The 14,128-nt window shown below is 40.3% G+C and overlaps 1 protein-coding gene across 1 annotated transcript in view; it reads left to right on the top strand.

The window, feature by feature from the left end:
* Window positions 1-14,128, top strand: part of LOC137412026 (neuron navigator 2) — a gene marked incomplete in the record, with an annotated part of 519,476 nt that overhangs the window by 348,706 nt on the left and 156,642 nt on the right. The window contains 2 exon segments of the mRNA XM_078769766.1: window positions 8,593-8,731; window positions 13,361-13,664. Coding sequence (XP_078625892.1) covers window positions 8,593-8,731; window positions 13,361-13,664 — 443 coding nt within the window.

Below are 14,128 nucleotides of genomic sequence, written 5' to 3'. Positions count from 1 at the left end.
GCAGGTTATGGGTGAGGGTGGAAAACATTTCATGGGCAAACCCATTTTAGAAACTTGATGATCCGTCCACCTTTCTTTGGTTGGATTCTACAAGTTGTAGCTGGTACCAATTTTTTTTTTTTTTACCTCTGCCACCATAGGTGGACAGAGGTTATAGTTTCCCCCCTATTTGTCTATGAGCAGGATATCTTAAAACGTTGTGGACAGATCAAAGAAAAACTTGGTAGACAGGCTGTGTGTGAGACGAATATATTCGATTTTAGTGAAGATCCCGATACGAGAATTTTTTTTTTTATTGCTTAAGTGATTCTTCGGCATTGAGAGATTGGGCTAAATCGAACTACCGGTAAAGCACGACATTTCAAAAAGTTGTGGAAGAGTTATGACAAAACCAGGTGGATGGGTTGGTTTGGTGACAAGAACAAGCTGATTCGATTTTGGTTCAGGTCCGGATCCACAACTGGCCTATCAGTGGGATACAAAACGTAAAGTATTCAGCCAGACGGAGGTATGTGCTCTCCTGAGTACCGTTCTAGTTTTCTTTGTTTTTCACAAGCTTTAGTTTTAATATTTCAGACAATGCCTTATTACCTCTGCCACTGGAGGTTGATGGAGGTTATGCTTTCACCACTGTGTTTGTTTGTTACTTGTGAAAATCGAAGACTTTTCAAGTATATTGGTCAGTCTTGTGCGTTATTATGTCTTTGTCTGTTTGGTTGTCAATCGCTTAGAGGTCACAATTCTGGACTGATCTTCACGAAACTTCACCAAATGGTAGAGTTGGTCATAAGAATGAATGAATGAATGATCGTTTTAAGGCCATTTTCCCCGCTAGAGCAGGGGTTAGCCTTGCGGGGCCCATGACAATCATGGTTCCCTGTTTGAGGCAATGTTTTTTTTATGGCCGGATGCCCTTCCTGACGCCAACCCTTGGTCGCCTCTTACGATGCGCAGGGATACGGTGTACCTATTCTAAACCGGGGTAAACACCGGGATCATTCATCCCAGCAAGCTGGTACTCAATTTGCCGACCTCGGAAGGATGACATGCTGAGTCAACCTCCCTGGTGTTAATTCAGCGATCGACCGGGATTCGAACTCAGGATCCTAGGATCCCAAGCCAGCACCCTAACCGCTAAGCCAACACCAGGCTCATAAGAAAGGAAGGAAGGTCAGAAGGGTCATAAGGAAGAAACTTATTGATTTTGACTTCAAAAGGTCAACTCAAAGTCAAAAGGTGAAAAGGGATTTTGTCATTAATATTAGCTGTTATTATTATCCAAGTTTCCAACCAAGTTGATTATTATCCAAGTTTCCAACCAAGTTGATTATTATCCAAGTTTCCAACCAAGTTTATTATTATCCAAGTTTCCAACCAAGTTGATTATTATCCAAGTTTCCAACCAAGTTGATTATTATCCAAGTTTCCAACCAAGGTGATTATTATCCAAGTTTCCAACCAAGGTGATTGTTATCCAAGTTTCCAACCAAGTTGATTATTATCCAAGTTTCCAACCAAGTTGATTATTATCCAAGTTTCCAACCAAGTTGATTATTATCCAAGTTTCCAACCAAGGTGATTATTATCCAAGCTTCCAACCAAGTTGATTATTATCCAAGTTTCCAACCAAGGTGTGAGGCTCCTGCCTCACACCTGGCTCGGCTTCATGCTGTTGAATCCAAAGCTTTCAAAATCATTGGAATCTCCCGCGATGAAGCTATCTCTGAGGGCCTTTCACTCACTCACCGCAGGCAGGTAGGTGGTCTTTCTGTCTTCTACCGACTCCTCTCCGGCCTTGCTCCCCCAGCTCTCTCTGTGCTCTGCCCCCCAAATATTCCTACAGGTCGCACAAGATCTGCCAGCAACCCTCTGATGGTTAAACTGCCGAAATCTCGGCTCTCTGCTCACCTTCACTCTTTCATTCCTCTTTTCTCCCACCTCTGGAACAAACTCCCACACTCCCTTCAATCCCACTCCTCCCTCCAGGTCTTTAAAACAGCTGTTCACCACCATCTCTTATCTTCCCCCATCCAAAACCTTGATCTTTTCTACCCCCACTAATTCACCCCAGATCCACCTTGTTTGAAATTCCAACTTCTTTCCTGGAAGTCCTGGCAGTGTCCATATGTTTATACCTCTCCCACCCCTCCCCCCAAAGCCCTCTCCCTCCCACAGATCTCTCGATGTCTCCATGTCCCTCGGTCCCTGCTCTCAAATGTTGTGTTTGTGTCCTTCCCCCTCTCTCCCCATCTTGTCTACCGCTCCCAATATTATTTGTTTTATGTGTCTGTCTTTCTGTGTGATTAATGTTCGCTCTTTCACGAGCCTCGATCTTGTATACAAAAAAAAAAAAAAAAAAAAAAAAAACCTCTTACACGAGCCTCGATCTTGTATACAAAAGAAAAAAAAATTTGGTTGTTTTCGCCACTTTTTAACATATTTCTAAATAGGGAAAACAACTATTTTTTTAGGTCAAAAGGTCAAAGGACAACTCAAGGTCAAACTTCTAAAATCATCCATTTTCATCCGAAAAATTGTCGCTTTTCATCCTAAATAGCGCTAAAACCGATATATAGCATGATATCTCAAAAGGTTATGGGTGGTTTTGGACGAAACTTGGTGGACATGTTGGGTGTGTGACAATGTCGAATTAATTCGATTTTGGTGAAGGTTCTATTCTGGATCTGGAAGCGAGAATTATTTAATTTTCAAAGTGATTCTTCATGATTTGGTGATGGGCAAAAAAACGATATATAGCAAGATATTTCCAAAAGTTTTGGACCGATTATCACAAAACTTGATGTATAAGTTGGTTAGGCGATAAAAACAAGCCGATTCGATTTTGGTTCACGTCCGGATGTAGGTCCGGCCTATCAGCGGGATATAAAACGTAAACTGTTCAGCCTGGTGGAAGTATGCTCCCTACCAAGTGCCATTCTAGTTCAATTGTGGGAATATATAAAAATAACTGAAATATAACAACAAAAGTCCCTTAAAAGCACAATTCACTTGAGCAAGACTCAACCTGACTGTTTTGATGTTACTTTACATAACTTGATGGAAATTAGATTGTAACAGAATTATTTGTTCGGGTAGGTCATTCAAGAGGGCCAAATTTGCAGAATTTTATTTATAAATAGCGTAATATTTTTTTATTGCAGCACCTAATCATTATTTCAATTATAGTCTACATTTATGGTTTTTACACTGATCCAAGATTTATAGTGGAAGATAAATCAGGAGAAAGACATTAGTAGACACCAATGTACTTTGTTTTTCCAAATCATCATTCCTTTTTGCAATTTCAAGGCTCGGGTAACGGCTAAAAGGAAGTTGGTGTTTTTTTTATGTACATTGAATTTAAAATTTGAAGCGTTCTTTTAACTCTTCTCTCAGTATGACAAATTCTGGAAAACATCACATCACAATGATGGAAAACTAGTCCTTAAAGAAGACAGGAATCAATATATGTTGGCAGAAAAATAAGGACAAAAAATAACTCTTTCTTTTTTTTATTACTTTTTCCTTCTTTTGAAACAAATTCTTTCTCCAAATACAATTCCTTTATGCATCTGACCCTGGACCCCTGATCCAATTCTACCAACTTTTGATTTTTATCTAACCTCTCCCTTTGATCTATGAACCCTCATATCATTCCGAGCCCCTCTTCTCCATACACATGCATATACATCTTCTCTCAATCCTTAATTATATATTGTTGCTTCTCAGAAGTAACCACAACCGAAAAATCACTTCACTTTATTTCCCACAACGGTTAGCATATCTCTCAAGATTTCATTTACAATGATGAGGTTAGATACCAGGTTAATTAGCTAGCCACATATATGCCTCTTTCTCAAAGCCCAGGAAGAATGTGCAGCATTGACTGGATGTAGGCAAGATGATTTGGCAATTTATTCCCAAGAGATAATTACGGGTTGGATAGAGCTTCGAGATGATTTTGGGAATGGATTTTTGAAGCATCAGAAAGCCTCTTGCCACAGGATTATGTCTCTTGGGAATTGCCAAACATGGGGCTTTCGTCCCTGCTTCCTGGCATGAACATCCAGTTATGACTGACAGAACTAATTTCCAACAACTGTACTGCGATCTCACACTCACACACATACAGCTCGTTTTTTCATTTCTGTTCCTCACAATTCTATCTCTCTCTTTTATTCAGACACACACACACACACACACACACACACACACACACACACACACACGCACACACACACATTTAATGAATTGTACAGTATCGGTTGTTCCTAAACTTAAATATAAATAATTTATTGCTGTAAATGATGTTAATTTCACAACATCCCATATTCAACTTTATTTAAATTGTAAACCTCAAACATAGTTTCTCCACCTAAAGCAAGAGCCTTAACCCGTAAGCAATTGACTCGTTTCCCGACTGCACGGATCATCAGCTGGGCACCGTTCTTCCTCGAGGTTTCGATCCTTTCAGCCCAGGACCTCTCCAAACGGCGGATCCACAACCTCGATCATGGATCCACATCAATTGATGGTAATTGTCAAGGCATTTGACTTATTTATCATGACTCACCCTATACTTCAAAACACACACACACACACACACACACACACACACACACACACACACACACTTAAAGATTTAGATCAGTGGTGGAAATGGTGAATAAGATCAGATCGTAATAAGAGTGCCTTCGATAACAGATAAACTCCATACCCGAAACACCTGCTGCCAGGATTTTTACCCTCTCCAGAGGACATTTGTTTTTGTGTTTACCCTCTCCAGAGGTCATTTGGGTTCATTTGTTTGTTTGTCCACACATAACGTGCCAACATAGGCCACAGTTTTTATACAATGAGGTTTTATCTTGATTTAGCACTGCATATGCATTCTGTAGCTGTCTTGTTTCACGTAGCATATTTCTATTTCAGACCGTGACCTATATTTAATCGTATAAAACAATATCAAAAGATTGGAACCACCCACGTCTATACCCACCTTGCCACATGACACATTGTGTAGTCATCAGACCTAAAACACCAATTTTGGTGATCCAACCACTCATCAGACCCCCAACACACCAACACCAAAACCAAAAGTTAAAAGAAAGTAATCTCGAATTTCAAAATTGAGAATTGTTAGTTACCTCTGTCACCGAAGGTGGCTGGAGGTTATATTTTCACCCATGTCTGTCTGTCTGCTTGTTTGTCTGTTTGTCTGTGAACAAGGTATCTCAAAAAGTTGTGGAGGGATTCCGACGAAACTTGGTGAATGAGTTGGGTAAGTGACAAGAACAAGCCGATTAGATTTTGGTTCAGGTCCGAATCCAGATCCGACCTGTCAGTGGGATAAAAACGTAAACTGTTTAGCCTGGCGGAGGTACAGTATGCTCGCTACCGAGTGCCATTCTAGTTGTATATGATATCAGTCATCAAATTTTTCACTTTGCATCCAAATATGAAAAGCACCTCCAATATAGAGAAAATGCGACATTGAACTTCCCCATTTATTTCTGTTCAGGTTTCCACGTCTTTCTTTTGTCGTATCCTAATTATCTGTGGACCATAACCATACCTAACCCAACACCGTTACTTGTTGGTAACTGTTTCCTCCCCTTCTCTCTCTCTTTTCCTGTTTGTTTGTTCCCTTTGCTTGTTGTGTCCAATTGTGTCCCCACTATCAGTTCCCTGCCATGTTCCCCTCTGTCACTTCACTCTTCCATGAGCGAAGATCCTCTCTGAAAATATAAAACATCTAGTGCGACAGAATATGATGTGTTGTAGCAGCACATCTGTGTTCTTAACAAAGGTATTATTTGTGCCTTTCCAAAATCCTTCCTCACAAATTCGTGCAATATCATGTTATATGCACCATATTGACTGCTGTTGAGGAGCTATGGTCATATCTGCAAATGCTACGCATTATTTTGCAGCACACACACGTTTGCCTCTTTCAGTAAATTATATAGAAACTGATTTATCAGTGAATCACCCCCTTCATTTTCCCCTTCAAACCGCAACTATTAGGTGCAGATGATGACTCTCTTGAACTGCATAGTCCACAGTTGTACAATGTACATAATGAGCTTGATAAATACATCTCTATAGTTTGGTCGAATTTCCTGAGATCAGCGGGATTTTTTATACATAATTGAGGCATGTGGAAGAACTGGGGCAGAATAAAATGGAACAAAATGGAAAGAGGAAATACCAACAGCAGAGTAAGAGAGTAAGAGAGAGAGAGAAAGAGAGAGAAAGAGAGAGAAAGAGAGAGAGAGAGAGAAAGAGAGAGAAAGAGAGAGAGAGAGAGAGAGAAAGAGAAAGAGAAAGAGAAAGAAAGAGAAAGAAAAAAAAGAAAAAAAGAGAGATATATCAAGAGATATATCGAGAGATATATCGAGAGATATATCGAGAGATATATCGAGATATCAAGGGGAGGGGGAGAAGGCCACATGGCGGTGAACAACTGCACACAAGCTGAAACAGAAAAATAGGACCGTGGGTCCTGAAGCTCAACTGGATCAGGAGCAAGTCACTTAAACCTCCCACAAACCCCCTCTGACCCACAACCCCCCACCCTCCCAGACCCCCTTAATGAGCGCAGATTTTGATGCGGTCAATACACCCTCGTTAAGCATTAGATATAAAGCTTGTGGCCAAGTGTCATCAAAATTGTGTTTGTAGTTTTGGAGAAGAGAGCAAATGCCTATTTGGGGGGGGAGGGGGGGTGTCAAAAACACCCATGTAGATCCTCGAATGAGCGCAGATTTTGATGCGGTCAATACACTTTTGTTCGGCATCAGATATGAAGCTTGTGGCCAAATTTCATCAACATCATGTGTTTGGTCAAGCGATAATGACTGAAGTGTTTACAGACTCACTCACTCACTCACTGACCCATGGAAACTTCGATCCATAAGCTCACCGGACTAAAGTCCAGTTGAGATAAAAATGAGGAAGGGGAAATATGGGATGAAACTGCATCTCATATACTGTGTCTGTATCTCAGGGATGACAAATACATCAGTGTTCTTCACATGAATTATAAAGACATTAGTAGACAATGTCTTGCATCCATTGTTATGCACCTGTTTGGCTTATGGGATTTGAACCTGATGGGCTTTCATCATGACTCAGTTTTTCAGATGGGAACACTAACAGGCCATTTGCCATTTTAAACCTGCAATTGATTACTTTATACATGATAACTGAATCAATAAACATAATTGAACGCACACAAATGGATTTTGTGAATCCTTTTGGACACTGTGGTGATATATGCGTTCTAGGTTTGCTTGTGTCTATAGCATAATGCACACCGATCATTGGTACGTGAGTACCTGCAGCCACTTCCCTTTGCCATTTCATCCAGTCATTACTGAGATCGGTGTTACTGCTCTATCGCTCATCGCCTTGGCAAAATCGAGGATTCATTATCAGCATCTTGTCCCCAGGGATTTTGCTCAAGGCTGGAGTGCAGTGAAACGGTCGACATTTCCACTCGTATCTTCGTGCTTTGGAATAATTTTAGACCAATTTTGAATCCCAGTTAACTATAGCAAACGTCGCTCTGCCCTGAAATGTGATTCAGTTGTGTAGGTGCTTGGGGCAAGGTGCCGAGCTAAATATTTCAATCAGACAATTAGTAGTTCCAGACGTGTTACAAGTACAGAAAGTGAATTAGATCTTTGATTTCCTATCAAAAAGGTGGATATTTAACCATGGAACTCTTTGGTGAGCAATCAAATATGATTTGATAATATTTCCTGATGAAGACCCTAAACTAACATTCTGCATGTGCCTCAAGTGTGTAATTCTTTCATATCTTTTAGAGTTATTGAACGTCAATTTTATTCCACTTGGAACATCGCAACTGTCTGTAGCCGATCAAACTTCTAAATCTCGGAGTTTATGGTGTTTATGATTTCCTGATGCGGGTTAATTGCTGATTGTCTTTAAAAGTGAATGACGATGTGTGGAATTGCTGGGATATGTCTTCAGCTCTTGTTTTGCTCCCATCATTTACCAGCTTGGAAACGTCATTTCCTCTGAATTTGACCGTAAAATATGCTTTTGCACACAGCAGACTTTCTTTATCAATAGATAAATGAATCGTTCTCTTCAATACGGCTTAACCTTCTCAGGGCCATTTGTAGTCTCTTTATTGTCCAGTATGCATTTTTATTTCCCCAAATATGTTTTGTCCTTTCTTATTGGTTACATTGGTGCCCTGAGTTTGGTCTGTTATTTAGACATAAACAATGATATTTTGCAAACAAATATTGAGAGATGTGTGCTAAAGAAGGTGAACAAGCTTCACCTTTACACTGTGATTGGCTTACCTATCTTAACATTTGGTTGAGAAATATCATTGTGCTTATTTTTTTATCTCAATAGAGACCGACTCGAGTCTTTATAAGTATTATTTTGCCATTTTGTGTCTTTATAGATGCGGTTTTTATTTCCTGTAACAAACCATTGTCATGCTTGGTGTAAAAGCCAAACTAGGTCTTGGCGAGATTCCAAAGACAAATTATTGCCCTGTGGTCCCTCCCTGGTATTCCCACATTGGTGGCTGTCATGACAACACAGCTGGGACGACGACAGCTCCATCAGCAGCGGACTGAGCGATACCATCGACAACGTGAGCACAGACGACATTCACACGAGTTCCTCTGTTGGCTCTCACCCCACCACACCTGCCACGGCTCGCCGGAAGGGAGCTTTACAGGTTAGCGCCCAGCAAATCTTTCTCACACCCTCTACGCATTGTGACATCTTGCTTGTATTGTCTAGAAGATGCAAACTTGCTTTAACTGCTTTGAGTGAGAATTCGTTGTCTGTCCCAGTTTTAATTTCTTCACTTTGCAATTTGAAACGCTCCTTATTCAGCCTAGTCTGTTTTTTATGTTTGTACATACAATTGATGCTATATGGATTGTGCTTTCCTTGTGCAATTCCAGGATGTGAGTTTGTAAACCATTTAGCAATGACAAGAATTTACTCTGTGACCAACGTCGAAACTTTGTCAATTGAAACTTTTAATGTGCCAATTTAAAGGAATCCAGTCATCGTGCAATAATGCTGAGAATAAATGAAGAAGAGTTGCAAACATAGCAGAGGATGAAAGATATTGCAAGATACTGTGACATAGATTAATCAATTGACAGCATCGATCACAGTTAGACCGAGACGGGGAAGACCGAGAATGACTTGGCTAAAGATGGTGGAAGAAGAAATGCGGGCGAGGGGGTTAAACAAGGGGAGATGCAGAAAATAGGGCTAAATGGAGAAGATTGTCATGGGGACCGCAAGGCTAACCCCTGCTCTAGCAGGGAAAATGGCCTTAAAATGCATGTTGTTGTTGTTGTTGATCACAGTTTGAATGAACAAAATGGAACATTGGGATTCTTTACAGTTGCATGTTGAGAAACACAAGAATGCTTAAATCAGCCTCCTTGATAGGACACATTGATGAGAAAGAACACATTAAAGATCAATGTAAGCTGGAGATAGGTCTCGTTTATCTTTGGAAGTAGGAAAGTCGCAGTTGCAAATGATTCGAAGTGCAAGCTTTTCTAACATTTGTATGTAAGAAGACGTACTGGAGATTTGAAGTTCACATTGAAGATTCATTGCATCACTTGATACCAAGATGCAAATGTTGCGTTGACCAGTGTAATGGGATGAGTTCTTTTTGAAATCGCTTTATAAAATTATGTATCAGATAATAAAAAATTGGTACGTACTTAGCCCTCTTCATCCCCAAGAAGAAACCTATATAAGCATGTATAAAAGGGGAAATGTTTTAATGGCTTTTTGTCGGTGTTCAATTCAACCACGCCATGCCTTTGGAAAGCATCCTCGAAACTGCAGTTTAAATTTAAAAAATGTCCAATCATTTTGGGTTTATGACCATATTTTGTGACTGTTGCCTTATTTAACCTTGGCTTAGCTCTGCATGAGGTTGTTAATTGTGCGGTGCGCATCTGTGGGTGTGCCTCCTTTGGGAGAGTCCTAATTTGGCTGCTTTGTCTCACGGCTTTGAGCAGGCCCAAGGCTTTGCACATGCTGAGCTTTCTTGGCTCATAATACTAAGTCACAGAATATGGCACATGCTGGAGTGACTGAATTTCTGCCAAATTCCACCTTCTCAGAAAAGCTGCTTTATACTTATTAAAAGTAATGGGACAGGAAGTAAATATACAGGGTTATTAATATTCACAAACATTTATTTGATTACTCTTATATGGTGTCTCTGCCAACACTTTGTTCAAAAGTTTTGGAAGATATCAGTTGTAATATGTGCCCTTCTTCTTTCGGAGAAAGTACAACCCTCGTACATCATCAAAACATGTAACATAAAGGGTTTTTATTTATTTATAACAGTACTTTTAAGCTCGCGGATGAGTACATACATACATTATATAAAGGGCAAGGACAGGAGAAGAGGATTGCCAAATGAAGTTCCCAAAAAACTGGTTGCATCTGGGAAGATCTATATTCCACTAGAGAGTACATAGAACACATTACCTAGCGCAGTCTTGAGATAAATGTAATAGTAATAATAATATAACTAGACGTAAATATAAAACAATAAGAACATCGGCAGAGTCAATGAGTGGCAAATTTGTTTGGTGTTGACCGAAATGGAAGTGGCAAATGACCGAAAATGCCGTAATATTTTGTCCAAGTACTGCTAAGCAGAAGAGTTTTGAAAGTGTCAAAAAGATGATTTGTATTCTACAGTGTTTAAGTATATAATTGAAATGAAATTAAATAATGATTTTAAAGGTCGTTGAAAAAAAATCCCGAAGTTTACCGCTGTTGATGCAGCATCTAATACACCACCTTATTAAACGCGTCGCATTAGTTCCTCATGCCTGTTGTTTGTGTCCTTTACAACGTCCTTAAAAACACTCCGTTTCCTGTTTGGAATGATTTTCAATTTTGTTTGATTGCCAGACAGGCAGACAGAGAAAAAAATATTATCTCAATCCTCTGGGGGCATGCGCCATCGGGTCGAATTCAGAGGCAAAGTGCTGCTAAACTGAAAGCTATTTTTTCGATTAGTGTTAAAAAATATAACATTCAATTGAAATTAAGTTGATGTTGATGACATGACAGACAGACAGACAGACAGAAGTGAACCAATATTGTTTAACCCCGCTTTTCTCTTCGCGCTGGCGGTGTATAAATGAAGGCACCGAAAACTAGTATAGCTGTCTCGTAGGCAAGACCTAGACCCTCTTCCCTATTGGGAATTACAATGAAATTGGACCGAGTGTCGCCTCCTCGACCTATTTGGTGGTGTTTACATTTTTTAATGACGATGAACAAATCAACACATGCTTAAATGGGAATGTCAAATGGGGCGATGGTTTGATTTGGTTCAAGTTGGATCTCTAGGCTGACAGCTGCAGATTTATTTTCATGTCTCATTATCCTCAAACCAATTATTAACAGACACAGTTGGTGGCATGGTGTGTAGTTATGCTGGGTATGCATATGAGCCTTCACTGTAATATTCATTGGGCATCAAAGTTCGTATTTCCACACTGTCCAAAATATCACTACAATAACCTTTTATAAAGCAGGTACCAGGAGATCTTGTTTTTACTACATGGTCGAGGTCTGTGGAAAAGCTATCGCACAGAACAAATCAGGACATAACATAACAAAGGAATAATCAGGAGAAAGGGGGAAATGGCAGCAGTAGGGTGAAGGGAGAAAATAGACAGTCGGACAAACAAGGGATGCAGGTAACGATGAGGGGTAAGGTAAAACGCAAAGGGTGGACAAGGTGGATACATCAGCAAAATTTTTGAGAGGAGTGGCGGTTGTTTAAAGGTATAGAAGATCATTATTTTGGGTGGGGGATGACTTGAGATGGTGGTGAACAGCTGTTTTGAAACCCTGGAGGAAAGAATGAGATTGAAGAGAGTATGGAAGGTGATTCCACAGGGGGGGAAAAAATGGGAATAAATGAGTGGTGAACAGTGGTTCTGGATTTAGGCAGTTTCACTAGGACATGTGTCCTGCAGATAGATACCTGCAGTAGATACTGCAGATAGATAGATAGATACCTGAGGGGGACAAAGCACGGTGAGGGTGCAAGTCTCGACAAGGCACCACCAAGTTTTAGAGGAGGGAGTCAAGTTTGAAAACTCGTTCTTGAGATTGGACGGATGTTGTTTTCTCTTTCTCTTTCTCTCTCTCTCTCTCTCTCTCTCTCTCTCTCTCTCTCTCTCTCTCTCTCTCTGTCTCTCTGTCTCTCTGTCTCTCTGTCTCTCTGTCTCTCTGTCTCTCTGTCTCTCTGTCTCTCTCTCTGTCTCTCTGTCTCTGTGTCTCTCTCTGTCTCTGTGTCTCTCTCACCTACCAGGGCATCACCACAAAAATGTCTCCAAGTATATTACACATTTCACCTTGCACGATTTGACCTACAGTTCTTGTTTGGCTATGATATTGCTTTATGTTTTTTGTTACAGGGTCTAAGGCCCATTGTGGAGTTGAATACAAATCGCACGTACACATGCATACAAATATATTAAACAACACTGAACTAAGCTTCAGTCAAACACAGCCAACTGAGCTCGAGGGGTGGAGAGAGGGAAGGGGAAGGATGGTCACTTGACAGAGCACTCTGGGTACCAGGGACACCATCTTTTATGACAGCATCGATTTTCTTTCCACACTCAGTTGTGCAATAAGGACAAATTTCCTTCTCACCATTGATGCCAACCAATGGGGCTTATCTGTGGGATATCCTTTAAATTCGGAGTAACAAGCCAGGAAGCAGCACGTGCCATTTGTAACGTCTTTGGCATGACGATCGGCCAAGGTCCGACCTGAACCACCGACCTCCCAGACTCAGAGCGGTGACTCTTGACCAGAATAGAGAGGTTTTTTTTTTGTAATGTCTCCACAATAAGAACATTTGTAACTAGCCATACCCGCTTCCGGCGATAGGATTTGTTTTCCAAATTGGCACCGATGCCCATGACCTGACCCCGGATACCTCAAGCATTCATGCAAAAGTTGGTGGAGATTGTCCATTCCATAAGGGACAGACATACAGACATTGCCTTATTTAGCATTTTTATATAGTAGGATTTTTAAAATTCTGAATTTCACTGTTCATTCATTGAGTTGAAATCTGTACAATCAAATTAGTTAGTCCACCAAAGGTGCCATTTATTACAATTACATTTATCATTTTTCTTGTAACAGGACTACTGTATTTGAAAAGCGGTGTTTTGTCTAGTTCCTTCTTATGTAGTCATTGTGCCACACCATATATCAAATTAATCCTCAAGTGAGATATGTCCAATAATATCTGGGTGTACTGTCATCTGTACAGCACTTCCGCACAGACAATGAAAAGCACTGTATGGCAGAGAACCATGGGAGTTGGTGTCATGGCTCGATTTTGGATGATGTGAAGATCTCGGGCAGTGAAACCGAGACTGGAGGGAGGATGGAATCGAGCAACAAGTGGAAGCGAAACCCTACAGACATGTCTGATGAGTCGGAGAGGAGTTGCTCTGGCTTGAAAAGGCCTGGTGCCATTGGGTCGACTGGCTCATGGCGACGAGGCATGACAGCGCAATCTGGTATCATACCATCAAGAGTGAAGGGCACCTCTAGCTCTCTCAAAACACCAGGTATTTTATTTACTTGATGTTCATGTTCCCAACAATAGTTCTTGAAACTGCTTCTCCGTCGGGAGGGGGGGGGGGGGAGGGGGGGGGGAGGGGGGGGGGGAACATAGTAACATTATGTAAATGTTACTTTATGTAAAAACATAAAGTTACATAAAACATAGAAGATGCTTTCTTTGTGTTTTCTCACTGGTCATGGCACAGCTTATTTTCAATTGTAATTTTGTAGTTGATAATTTTCTTGTAACAATATATTGTACGAGCTGAAACCTATGGTATTTAAAACGTGCTCAGGTCACACCCGTATTAAAGACATTTAAAATGAGGCATGATCAGCTGTATAGGTCAAATGGTTGTTAGTTGACAGCCATCTTTAAAAAAAAAATCTTTTATTTATATATATACTATATATAATATATATATATATATAATATATATATATGTATATATATATATATATATATATA

Source organism: Myxine glutinosa, chromosome 1 (assembly GCF_964187855.1).
Source record: "Myxine glutinosa chromosome 1, kmMyxGlut1.1, whole genome shotgun sequence".
Taxonomy (NCBI): domain Eukaryota; kingdom Metazoa; phylum Chordata; class Myxini; order Myxiniformes; family Myxinidae; genus Myxine; species Myxine glutinosa.
This window is presented reverse-complemented; position numbering and strand designations above follow the sequence as displayed.